Source organism: Cricetulus griseus, chromosome 2 (genome assembly GCF_003668045.3).
Source record: "Cricetulus griseus strain 17A/GY chromosome 2, alternate assembly CriGri-PICRH-1.0, whole genome shotgun sequence".
Classification (NCBI taxonomy): Eukaryota; Metazoa; Chordata; class Mammalia; order Rodentia; family Cricetidae; genus Cricetulus; species Cricetulus griseus.
The window spans coordinates 397,891,077-397,903,861 of NC_048595.1; the positions used below are offsets into that span (position 1 = coordinate 397,891,077).

General features: G+C 49.5%; 1 protein-coding gene across 1 annotated transcript; it reads right to left on the reverse strand.

Annotated features, from left to right (window-relative positions):
* LOC100766653 (keratin, type II cuticular Hb1) lies at positions 1–4,531 on the reverse strand. Its single transcript, XM_027396025.1, has 9 exons — positions 4,163–4,531; positions 3,307–3,515; positions 2,676–2,736; positions 1,898–1,993; positions 1,565–1,729; positions 1,190–1,315; positions 688–908; positions 419–450; positions 1–167 (listed from the first exon to the last, which is right to left on the reverse strand). The coding sequence occupies exons 1-9, from the start codon at positions 4,529–4,531 to the stop codon at positions 1–3; spliced, it is 1,446 nt and encodes a 481-aa protein (XP_027251826.1).
* Between the last annotated feature and the right edge of the window lie 8,254 nt (positions 4,532–12,785).

Below are 12,785 nucleotides of genomic sequence, written 5' to 3' on the forward strand. Positions count from 1 at the left end.
TTAACATTTGCGGCCACAGGACACAGAAGAGCCGCAGGGTGCACAGAGGCCAGTGCTCACTGCCAAGTTTCCGCTGCAGGGGGCGCTGCAGACGCTGCCGGTCACTGGCCTAGAACCTGACACACACAGGTCGCCACTCACGACTCCTCCACGGGAACTGCTGACACCTGCGGATTCCAAAGAATGGGTCTGAATGAGGATGGGGCTCAGGGTCGGGGGTGGTAGGCCCCAGTTTGCTTCCTGGCCCTGAACTCTTCGGATTAAAAGCCAGACCCACTTCCGGTGAGCATTCTGGTTCTATCTAGGTCCCAAATCCCTCCTGCGGTGTGCATTTAACTCTCATCTGAATCCCTCCTTTCAGACTCTTCCTGCTGTCACAGGGAATAAATCTGCCCACACCAAAGCCCCCAATACTTACAGACATTCACAGCTCCTACACCTTCACACAGTCTGAGGGAAGAAAAAAAAAAGAAAAAAAGGGAAAAGCTCATGAAGCCCAACATAGGAGCAAACACAGTCCCCAAAACCGTACTCCACAAGCCAGAATTTGCCCTCAAAAGTGGGCCGAAACATGGCCCACTATGAACACAACCTCACAGGGCCCAGTGAAAGATTTTATCCCCAGGAGTCAAGCTTATTGGTCAGCCAAGGGCAAGATGGAGTTTGGTTCCTCTGGGAGGAAATCACCTCTGCTCCTCGCCCTCCAGCAGGCGCCTGTAGGTGGCGATCTCGATGTCCAGCCCCAGCTTGGAGTTCATCACCTCCTGGTACTCCTTGAGCAAGCAGGCCATGTCCTGCTTGGCCTTCTGTAGGGCAGCCTCCAGCTCAGCCAGCTTGCAGCGGGCATCAGTGAGGGCAGCCTCTCCCTGCTGCTCAGACTGGGTCACTGCAGCCTCCAGCTTGTTGTTCTGGGGACACAGAAGAGAATGAGATGGTCTATGGTTCCTGGGTCCATCTCTGTATTACCTGGATGTATCCAGTCTGCTACCAGCTGGGAAACATCCCTCACCCTCAAATAAGAACTTTTTCTTTATAAACGTGATTCAATCAGAGTGGCCATGGGCAGGATTCTGCCCATATAAATAGGAAGAATACTAAATGGTAAGATCCAGGCAGGGCACATGCTGGCCCTATAGCACTGAGCAGGCACCCAGCCTCCCTGGTCCCAGCACAGCTGAGCCCAACATACCTGGCACTTGGCGTTCTCAATCTCAGCTGTCAGCCTCTGGATGATGCGGTTCAGCTCATTCATCTCCTCTCTGGTGCGGCGCAGGGTCTCCCCGTGCCTGATCACTGTGGCCTTCATCTCCTCACACTGGGCATGGGGAAGCAGAGATGCTCATGAGACACAGGATGCAACATCGACCCAGAGAGCGAGCACACCACCACTGAGTGTGCAAGATGCACAGCAGGTAGCCCGGTGCTCAGCCAGGGCTGCCTCCCCTCCTCCCCCCAGAGCTGACTGCAATCTTCTTGTGATTCTTGGGGTACAAGAAGCCTTTTCTCATAGATCCTGGAGTCCTTCCCACTGTCTTGTCTAAGAACAGGTGTTGTGACCTCTCACCTTGGTGCGGTACCAGGACTCGGCCTCTGCCCGGCTGCGGGTGGCAATGTCATCATACTGAGCCTTGATCTCAGCCACGATGCAGTCCATGTTCAGGTCCCTGCTGTTGTCCATCTTGACGATGACAGAGGTGTCTGAGATGTGGGCGTGGAGGATTCGGATCTCCTGATGAGGAGGGAACAGCAAGCAGTCAAAAGCTTGTTGAAAATTCAGTCTAACCCCACATACTGCTGCTGGCCTCTCAGACTTCCCTTAGTCCACACAGGATTTCACAGCCATGGAATGACTGTCTTTAGGCTACTTGCCAGGCTTCCACCTGGCTGATGCTCTCACCTCCTCATACAGCCTCCTCAGGAAGTCGATCTCCTGGGTCAGTGCCTCTGCGTTGGCCTCCTGGTCTGACTTGCGCAGGTAGGCACAGTCCACGTCCTGGGAAGAGGACGTGTGAGCTTGTTTTCTCATCCATCCATGCAGCACAGGGGAGGGAGAAGGGGGCCAGTTTTCTTAGGTTTTTGGTTTTGAGTGAATGGGTGAGCCATCTCTCCAGGCTGGTCCCAATGTTCCTATGTACAAACCTAGGAACCTACTTCCCTTCCCAGCATGCACTTGGCAACTCTGTGGAGACTCTCATGCTTTGGAGACTCTCACTGCCTCCCAGCTCTGGCCCCAAGTGCTTCTGTACTGCTCCAGCAAGCCTCCAAGATGGGTTCCAGCTCTGCCCCTGGAGCCTGTCGTGCCCCTAACAATCAACCCTGTTTCTGTTCCAGTATTCTTTCTGGAGTGGGAAGTAGACCACACAGTTGCTCAATGGACAGAATGAAGCCCAGTGGGCCCCTCAGAGGCCAGCCACAGACTATAGCCTCTAAAGCAGGACAAGGCAGCAGAGGTCTGTTTAACCACCCACTACATCAGGGCCACTAGACATTCCAGGTAATTTGCCCTTTGTCACGGACCTGACATGACATTTATTGAGTTGCTTCTCAGGGAATTTCCCATCCTACATGGAAAGGTTCACACTCCTGCTCCCTGAAATTGGCACCAGTTACCCTTCAAGCACAGTGTGTCCCTCAGGTATCCACATTGCCCTGCCTCCCATATCCCTGCTACTTGCCTTCTTCAGGGCCACAAACTCGTTCTCGGCTGTGGCTCTTAGAGAAACTTCCTCCTCATACCTGACATAAAGAGAGGAGAGATCAGGCAGGGAAGCGGGGTCTCTGAACCCCACATGGCTAATCCTGCCCTAAGGTCCCCCTTGGAGAGAAATGAAGACTCAAAGTGCACATGATGCATTCTTGGGCATGTAGTCCCAGTTTTCCCCCACATACGCACTAGTTTTAGCCTAGCTGCTGAAAGCTCCGGAGACTCAGGACTGAGAACCCAAGGCTATGGGACATTCTGGGCCTGGGTTCTGGCCCTCCTAATGCCTTAGGCTGCATTTACTTGGCTGCCACAGTGCAGGGGACAGAAGTCAGGTGGAGCAGGTGGAGTGCATGAGAGTGTCCTCCCTCCCTCACAGGGGAGTGGGCAGAGTGCTAGACTGTTTCCAGCTGTGCTAGGTAGAGCATGACCAAAGATACCAGGCCCCTTTCAGGTGACTGTCTAGACAGAAATTTCGTAGATGGCAGGATCTGGCAATGCCACAGCCTGGGGACCACACACTTTCCTGGAAACAATCTTGCTTCCTGTGTCCTTGGTTTCCTTCTAAGTGAACTACTATGTCAGTTCTCACCCACTGTCCTCACCTCTTCTTGTAGCCCTCCATGGCCTCCTGAGCATGGTTGAGCTCAGCAGCCAGCCGCCCGCTGTCAGCCTCCACACACTCAGCCTCCCTCCTCAGGGTCTCAATGTAGCCCTCAAACAGTGGCTCCACGTTGCTCTCACAGCACTTGCGGTTCTGGTAGAACTGCCACTTGGTCTCCAGCAGCTTGTTCTGCTGCTCCAGGAAGCGTACCTGCCATGGGAGTGAGAAAGGGTTCAGAGGCAGATCTGGGGTGATGGTGGAGGTGGTGGAGGGGCTCTGGGAAGGAGCCAACTCTCCATTCCCCTAACTTGGTCCTGCCTCAGCTTTTCCACTTGGGGAGAATACAAGGGACAGGCTCGGTGTCCACACTCACAGACCCAGGTGGCCACTTCAGTGGCCTATGCTGGTACTATCCTCTGAAGCTAGGAAGGAAGGAACCCCCCAAGTAGAGCACCTACATTCATATCCCAGTATGAGGGGCTGGCATGGATCCAGGGAGGTGGTGACCAGGACATCTGGAGGAGCTCTCTAGGCTGGCCTCTGGCCCTCCCCCAGCAGTCTGTCTCCCTTCCTGTCAGCTGAAGTGCAACCTTCCTCATTGGGCTGCCCACAGCTCCATGCTGCAGTCCTCTGGGACTCCCTTCTGTCAGCTTGTGCCAGGGCAGCCTGACCATAAGCCCTGCTTCTTGGGACTGGCAGATGAGCCCTGTGGGTCCTTAGTGTGCCCATCTGGACACATCTCTCCCTTGGCACTAGGCATCAATATGAGAGGTCTTTCTGCCTCCTGTCCCCCTCAGCACCCAGCCTTGGCCATGTTTATGATGGGCTCCAGGAAGGGGCTGGTCCAGGACACCCACCTTGTCGATGAAGGCTGCAAACTTGCTGTTGAGGCACTTGATCTGTTCCTTCTCCTCATGCTTCACACACTGAGCATTGGGGTCAATCTCCAGGTTGAGGGGTGTGAGCAGGCTCTCATTGACAGAGACACTGGTGATGCAGGGGGGTGTGGGCCCGCAGACTCCACCAGAGCGGTATCCGAAGCTTCTTCCACAGGAGCCAGAGCGGAAGGCCCCACAGACGCTGTGGCTGCCGAAGCCTCCAGAGAGTCCACGGTAGCAGGAGATGCCCCTGTAGGGAGCTGCAGAGATGCAGCAGCGGCCTGGCCTGGGCCCACAGGCTGAGGCGCAGCTGAAGGCGCGGCCACAGAATCCTGATCCGCAGGTCATTGTGCTGTTGAAGATGGACTGCGGAGTTGTGGATGGGAGCTCTGGAGTCCTGGCGGAAACTCCAATGTGCTAGTCTAGGTGCCTGGGTCCTATTTATGGCAGATATTCAGGGGTTTGGCTAAGACGGTGGTTGAGGCAATTGGACTTTATGGGCTTGGGCGGTTAGCCCTGTCCAAGCCTCTCTAGAGTGTACCTTTTATGGAGGAGTGGCCTGCACCCTCCTCTTTGTAAAGTACGTAAGCCTGTGCCCGGGGCACTCAGCTGGGTTGCGCCTTCAAAGTCCTGAGGTGGGGCATGCGCACTCTGTGGCATCAGGGATGGCAGGAAAGACCCAGAGGAGAGCCAGGAATGGGATGCAGATCCCACTTGTGCCTTCAGTGGGTAGGGAGGAGGTCGGTCAAGCAAGGCTGGGGAATCCACACCCAACCGCCTAGGCTTTGGTCCAGGACTGTGGCCGTTCCAAAGCACAGTGGCCATCCCTCACTGCTTTGTCCTCTGAGAATTGCTCTTCCTGAAGGGGTAGCACCAGTGCAAGGCTTTGTATTTGTCTGTTTAGTCCTCTAAAACCTGCCTGGAGTTTCCAGAAAGTGTGACATACAGTCCTTAGGTACTTCAGCAACCCCACCACCAGTGAAACCCAGGGTCTTGAGGGTAATAGCAAGCGCTCTACCCCCGAGGGACACGACACTGCTTTCGACATACATTTCTTAAAAATACATGCAAGAAAATCAACAACAAATCCAGAAAAGCACTACAATCTCTTCCGGATTCATTTCCCCTGGTTGTTTTAGGATTATTTTAGAGTAAGGTTTTTTTATTTTTTAATTTATTTTTTTATTTAACTTGTCACTCTCGCCTTTATGCCCTCTGTATGGGAGGTCAGAGTTTTAGACCAATGGCTCCATATGGAACATCACAGGTATGCATAGCAACTGAAGTTTCAATCTTGCTTTTTTTTTTTTGCATTTGAGCCCTCATTACCTACTTGTGAGTGGTGCCCGGCACAGATGAGAAATATCCACCATTTGACAAAATTCTTGGAGACAGTGCTGGGCTAGAGGCTTGGCTCATTTCCAAGTCAACATTTGGGCAGAATACTTCATGATGAATTCTGGGTTCTTCTTATTGCCTCAGACTGGGAGATAAAACATATCAGGTTGTGGATTTGAAGTTGGATTGCATGAGAACTTTTCACTTTTATATGAAGTGAGGCCTCTGTAGGTAGTACACACCTTACTTTGATAAAGGGTCACCTACTATGTGCTCATCAGTATAAGCAAGAATCAATCTTACATCAGCCATCTGAGGGATACACCATTCCTCTTGTTCTGCAGAAGGGGAAATGGAGGCTCAGAGAGGCTGAGTAATGTGCCCAAAGTCTCCCAGCTGTCAAGTGATGAATTTGGGAGGTGCTAAGTCTTTGAGAGAACAACTTCCCAATTTACTAGTCTCTGAGAAAGTTCCAGAGGGTAGAGCATGGTGGCTCGGATAGATATCTATGAGTTAGCTCAAGGAAGATGGCAGAACCTGTGATTGGGATAGGTTGAACGGGAGGGGGCAGTGGTGTGTGTTCTCCCAGGGCAGTCTGGGGCCTGGCATGTGGCTGAGAGGTGGCTACATGGATGTGAGCATTAGTGAGGCCATGGAAAGAAACAGTTTTAGCTATTTGCTTCCTCTGGGGAAATTGCAATGATTTTGGTTCATTACTGTATCCTACTTGTCTACCAGCCATTTCTATTCTGATGATATCTTAGAAAAATCATCTGGGATATTACTGTGTCCTACTTGTATACCAGCCATTTCTACTCCAATAATATCCTAGAAAAACTGTCTTGGAAGGTACACAGGACAGCACAGTGGTATGGTGTAATGGAAGTCCCTATGAGTCCAGGCAAACAGAAAGATCTTAGGGAGGAGCAAGGAGTAGGCTTGGTGAAAGGGTAGGAAGGAAGAAACCTCAGGGCAGGGCTCCAGCATCTGGGCAACACATTCAGAGATTGATAGGATAGATGTGGGGGTCACAGGCTGTGTCAATGATCTGGTCACACAGCTGGGTGTGGCACCTGAGGCCACTTCATGTGTTCAGAGAGCTGGGCTAACATGTTGGAAGCTCTTTGCAACAATTCTGGGCACTGCCCACAACAGTGTCCCCAGACAACCAGCTGTCCCTGGAACCAGTGCTGAGTCAAGCAGCACCTTACAGGTGGCTTTTCCTACCAGGGGAACTCCCCATCAAAACACCACACACAAGCATGAGCCCATTACTAATGCCTAGCTCTTGCTAAGCAATTTTCAAGCCCCAAGAAGCAATTGGAACAAGATGCAAAGGAACTCAGCTATGACACCACTTCATTGGACTTCAGGGGCTATTAATTGCTGCTGATTTTTGAACACTTAATAGGACATTTAGCCTGTTTCTAAAAGGGGGAGGTGAGAAAGGTGTAAGAGAGACGGAGAAGGAAGGACAAGAGGTTGACTGAACCATGCCATTCTGATGTCTTAGCTCTGACAGTGTAAAGTCAGCACATTGCGACTACGGAAGTTAAAATCATTTTTATTGTGAACTACACCAACAGATAGGGAAAACGTCTCACTGGTGTGCCCTAACACTACAGTAAGAAACAAAACATGTGAACAGGTGTCCTTCAGAGCTCCTATAGACTGTAACTCCTTCGGAGATTGTACCTTCCACCCCATGGCCTAGGTGGTCCATTACTTGATTCTTGTAATTAATTATTCCTTGTTTCTCTTTACAGTTTTTAGAAACAGTGGTTTTAAAACCAGTGGCACATTTGCCCATCTTCCAGGTTTTAGATTTTACATACAGAGGTTCACACCACATGTCTTCCTTCATGTCTGGCTTCTGTTCTGTGTTGCCTTCTGTGGCTGCCCTGTGTTGTGTTCCCTTGGTGAATGCTCCTTGTCAAAGCAGACCCCACCCAGTCACCTCTCTGCCCAGGTAGGCTCATGGTCCAGTGTCCATACATTGAAGAGAGACATTGGGGACATCCTTCCCATTTTCTGACAGTGTAGCTGTACACCTGCCTTTCCAGAGTGTATTTTCTAAAACTCTCCCAACTTGTGTAATTAAAAATTTTGCTATATTTATTTACTGTGTGTGTGCATGCATGAGTGCTGCCCCCCACCCCCTGTGTATGTGCACAGTACAGTGTGCATGTGGAGGTCAGAGAACACCTTGTGGGGATCAGTTCTCTCCTTCCATCATCCGAATCCTGGGAATTGACAGGTCATTAGCCATGGTGGCAGACACCCTTGTCCACTGAGAAATCTTGCTGGTCTTTGTATAGTTTTTCATTACATTTTTTATTTTATGTGTGTGGGTGTTTTACCAGATATAAATATGGTCTGTGCACCATGTTCATATCTGGTGCCCATGGAAGTCAGAAGAGGATGTCAGATTTCTTGAAAGCAGAATGGATGGAGTTGTAGCTGGAGTTGTTGTGGATAGGGTTGTGGATGGAACTGTGGATGGTTGTGGAGCTGACTCCTCTTGTTGCTCTTGCCTCCCGAGCCACCGCACCAGTCCCCTCTCCTCCGCATCTTGTGTAATACGGTCTCCTCTGAGTCTAGTGTTCTGAAAAACTGAGACAAGGAAAGGTGGAGATACCTGCACTCCTATCTGCCCCCCATCAGCAGCACACGGGATGTGTTTGCACGGAGCACCTAACACACATGTTCTCTTGCCTCCTCCTCAATACCCTCTTCAGGGCCTTCTTTGCACATTGCTCTTAGGGTTCAGGGATGGAGGATGGAGGGGAACTCATCTTTGGTCTTGGTGAGCCTCTAGCTTTAAGAGCAAAGTTGGATACACACACAGGTCGTGAATAGTGAGACATATCCTGAAACACATAACTACACACAAAAATTTTGTTTGTGGACACATTTCAAGGGTTTGGCACATAGTAGGTGCACAATAAATGTCTGTTGAATGAATACACTGAGTGCCAGCTGCACATTAAGGACTGAGTAATGGGGTCATCAAAGCTTGGTGGCCAGTTGTACAAAGCTTTGTGGTCAAATGGGGTGGGGTCACACGAAGCAGACCAGGAAGTGGCCATTCCTGATGGTGGGGTGGGAAGAATGATGCTTCTTGCTGAGGTCTGAAGGAATGAAGTCAGAGAAATATGGTCTTGACCAAAGAGAGCCAGCCAGTGAAGGCGAAGATCCAGAAAGCCTGGGGCAGAGTTGATGGGGTGTGTGCCAGGTTGGGGGTGGAAGGAAGGATAGGAATGGGAGGGAATTTTTACGGTGAGAAAGAGCTGTGTGGTCTTAGATGATTACTTTTGAGAGCCACTAGCACGAAGGGAAGGAAGCTGGTGGGGTGCTGTTGGGAAGAATGAGAGGATGAAAAGATAGTAGAAGGTGGAGAGGGGTGGAGGATACGTGGGTGAAATCCAGAGCAGAATGGTGTGGTGGCAACATTTCAGCAGAAATGGATGAGGGGGAAGGAGGAGGAGGGCAGAAGAGAGAGTAGGGAGGAGGATGGGGATGATGATGATGATGATGATGATGATGATGATGATGATGAGCAGGTTGATGATGATGGTGAGACAGTTGTTGTGTTAGATAGGAAACTTCAGCCCAGATGCCTGGTGATGAGGTTTCACAGGCAGGCGAGGCGTCAGGGAGTGAGGCTCAGCAGGGGTTGGGCATCCATTCTTCTGATCCTTTAGCCAAAGATACTCCCTTCTTTGCATTCTGATGGATGCTTAGCTGATGTCCTGGGCCAGGGCAGGATAAGAAACAGGGGTTTGATGTGGAATGCCCCGCCCCCAACTTGCCTCACATATGCAGAGGCTAGACCTGAGGTCAATTCTCTCACTCAAGAGTCCTGCTAGTGTGTAAATATCCCACTTCCCCCAACTTGGAAGCCTCACTGGCCCTGGCTTCTCTATCTCCTCACAGGTGAGAAGGATACATCCAGCAGGTGGTGCCTAGGGTCCCATGGGCTACTTCAGTCTAAACTCCCACTAGTGTCTCAGGGATGAGACACTGCTTCCTAAGCCTTGGTCTCTGCTGGATGGAGGTCTCTCTTTCTGTCTCTGTTGTCTCTATCCCTGTTTCTATCCCATGTGTCTCTGTCTCTGACTCTGTATCTCTCTCTCATCAGCTACAGAATTTCACAATCCTTCTTTCAAGGACCCTCAGCCTTCCTGGCTTTTATCCCTGGCACTATCTCCCTGCTACCCACTCTCTGAGTCACCCCCAGTCTTCTGTCTTCGAAAGCCCATTCTTGCCCTCCCCAGAGAGCCTCCGTCCTTCCTAGAAGGACACCAGTCAGGCATTCCTCTGCACCCTCTGCCTTTCCTTACCATGGTGACTGTGTTTTCTCTGAGTCTATGTTTCTTTCTGTGTAGTCTCCCCTTTCCAGTCAGCACATGCTCAGGGTCTGCCTGCTCTGGCATATCAACCCCAGAGTGCCCAGATGCCCCATCTGCAAGGCACATCTGGTCTCTGCTACTTTCCGTCTTGAGGATCTGTTTCACACTCGATACTTTCCCCAGAAGCAGAATGGACTGAAGTGAGCTTTGAGTAAGGACTTCATAAGATGAAAATGGTCCAATTTGCTTTGTCACCACAAGGCCCACTTGTCCACATGGGCTGGAAGAACAGACCATACCACTTGGGTCCACTGTGTCTCCACACTCAAGGTGGTCAGTCCAGAAGGGATTTTCTTTAATATAAAGATTCCTGAAGTGCAAGAGTTCATGTCCTTTCTTTCTGCAGTATGGCTGGCTACCTGTTCTTCCCCCAGGAAATTCTTCCTCAACCCCCGCTTCCAGCCAGCCAGTGAGGGCTTGCCTGCTCTAGCTTCCTTTGTAGTTCTATTGTATTAGGGCAGATTTCCAAGGGCATTCCTCCAACAGCCCCATGGGGTTTCTGGCTACCAATCAATCAGGAGGTTTGGGGATTAGACAAAAAGCAAGATACACAAGCTGGATGCTGTTTAATTTATAACCAAGGATTTCTTTTTTCAAAATAATATTTAATTTTTTGAGGTGATGTAGTTACATCATTTCCCCTTCCCTTTCTTCCATCCAAACCCTCCCGTGCACCCCCTGACCCCTTTCAAATTCATGGCTTCTTTTTCTGTAATTGTTGTTACACATATATGTGTATATATACACATATACATTCTTAAATGCATGAATCAGACCCACTCAGTCTATGTAATGTTACTTGCGTGTTTGTTTTCAGGTATGACCATTGGGTATTGAACAATCGATTGGTGGTCCTTTCCCAGATTACCCTCCCCACTCTCAGCTTTCCTTAGTTGCCTATAATTCTTGTCTAGGGTTGAGGCCTTATGAGACTTCTCTGTCTACATTAATGTGTCTATTGGTGTCATCCTTCTTCAGCTTGTGTTTGGGCATCCATGCTAGTGAGGCTTTATGTAGCTTCTGATGTTTCTAGGAGACACAATATCCCAACAAATTTCCTATCCCTCTGGCTCTTACAATCTCTCTGTCCCATCTTTCCCATGATCCCTGAGCCTTAGGGGCAGAGGTTATTGTAGATGTACCAGTTGTGACAGGCGTCAACAACTCTGAATTTTGGTTGGTGTGTGGTCAACAATCTCTGATGCTTTTCTAAGACCAAATAAAAAATACAAATTTTTGAAATGTTTTCCATTTAATGACTTTTTAGATCATTTGAGCTTTTTTCCTGTTAGAGCTGCTGCCTAAGTATTGGCCAAGATAAGGGCTTGTGAGTGGGCCTTTCCTGCAGCAGCTGGGTTGGACTTGGGAGGAGAAAGACACTTAGCCTCTTTCACAGGGTAAAGGTCATAGTATTTTCTTCTCCTGGGATAGGCCCATATGGTAGAACAATAATGCACCCAATAATAACTGAGCACTTCCTATGGCCAGCTACTATATTAAATATTATCCATGTATTATTTTATTCAATTCTCCCACTATTTTTAAGCTAGGCCACATTACTGATAATTGAACATAAATAGTTTGGAAGGGTGAGTGAGTACACCCCATCAAAACTGTCAATATACCCACAACAGCAATGGCACCACAACAACAACCCACATCTACTTGTGCCCTTGGAGTGTATCAGGCTCAGTCCTAAGTGCTTAACACAGATTATTTCTTTAATCCTTACAACAACTTTACGAGGTGTGTGCCTCATTTTACAACCATAATGGAGGCTGAGAGACATTCAGTAGCTGCCCAGTGTTACCCAGTAGCGTGGTGGAGCTAGGATTTGAAACTAGCCACTTTGGAATCCGGATCTGTTTCCTCAACTGGTATAACGTGTATTTCTACTTTTTAAGAATTGCAGCTCCAGAAGGAATACTTTTATGCAATGACAGAATAAACACAAACCACAGATGGCTCAACCAGAAGGCCAGGTCACAGTGGTGATGCAAGCAAAACAATGATGTCCTCTATTCTGCTCTGGATGATTTTCTTCTAGTCTGTTCTGTGACTGAAAAACGATGGTTATTCCCATTAGTGGGTAACAACATGAACTCTGGGAAAGCACTGCCTGGAGCAATGGGAAAAGACTGGGATGCAGCTTACCACATGGTGCTCTGGAGTTCACTGAGCCTATCTATACACACCTCTTCACACTTCCAAGACAGCCAGGAGGGCAGAGCCTAGCACTTCCTAGCAGAATGAAGCACCCACTTTAAGAAGGTCATGTGGAGCTAGTCAGGGCAGTGCTCTGGCCCTACCCAGCTCTTGTGAGTTCAAGGTTTATACTGGATGGGCAGCACCAGATGGTACGGTTGTGTTTTATTGCCGATCAAAGCTACTGGCAAGCTGATGTGCAAAGTAGAATGTCATGGGTGTCGTCATTGTGTGGAAAGCAGCAGGAACTCAAGTGGCAGTTGGAGGCTGTATGTTCTCTTCATGTCACCTTACTGGAGTTTATAGTCTGAGCCATTCCTGTGTAGACACAAAACAGTGAGGCCACCCCCTGCCTTGGATGACATAGGATCCAGAGGTGAAATGACGACATTTCAATACTTGTTTTAGGCCTTTCTGCAAAATGTTGGGCTTTCCTGGGGCCAGTGAGCCAGTATGTACCCTTAGGCCTTGGGAAAGATACTTTCTTGGTCTAGACCAGCCAAGAAGGCCCAGGGATAGTGTGTGTGTGTGTGTGTGTGTGTGTGTGTGTGTGTGTGTGTGTGTGTGTGTGTGTGGCCTGTACAGGCAAACATAGACAAGAAGCCTGTGAGTGTGTGTGAAAGGCAACTTGATGAGGAAAGGAATGG

Coding starts and splice junctions, on each gene's coding strand:
- LOC100766653 (XM_027396025.1), bottom strand. CDS start 4,531: ATGACCTGCGGATCAGGATTCTGTGGCCGCGCCTTCAGCTGCGCCTCA. Junction 2,737..3,306: donor ATGGAGGGCTACAAGAAGAG/GTGAGGACAGTG, acceptor TCTTTATGTCAG/GTATGAGGAGGAAGTTTCTC. Junction 1,994..2,675: donor AGTTTGTGGCCCTGAAGAAG/GCAAGTAGCAGG, acceptor TCCTCTTCCCAG/GACGTGGACTGTGCCTACCT.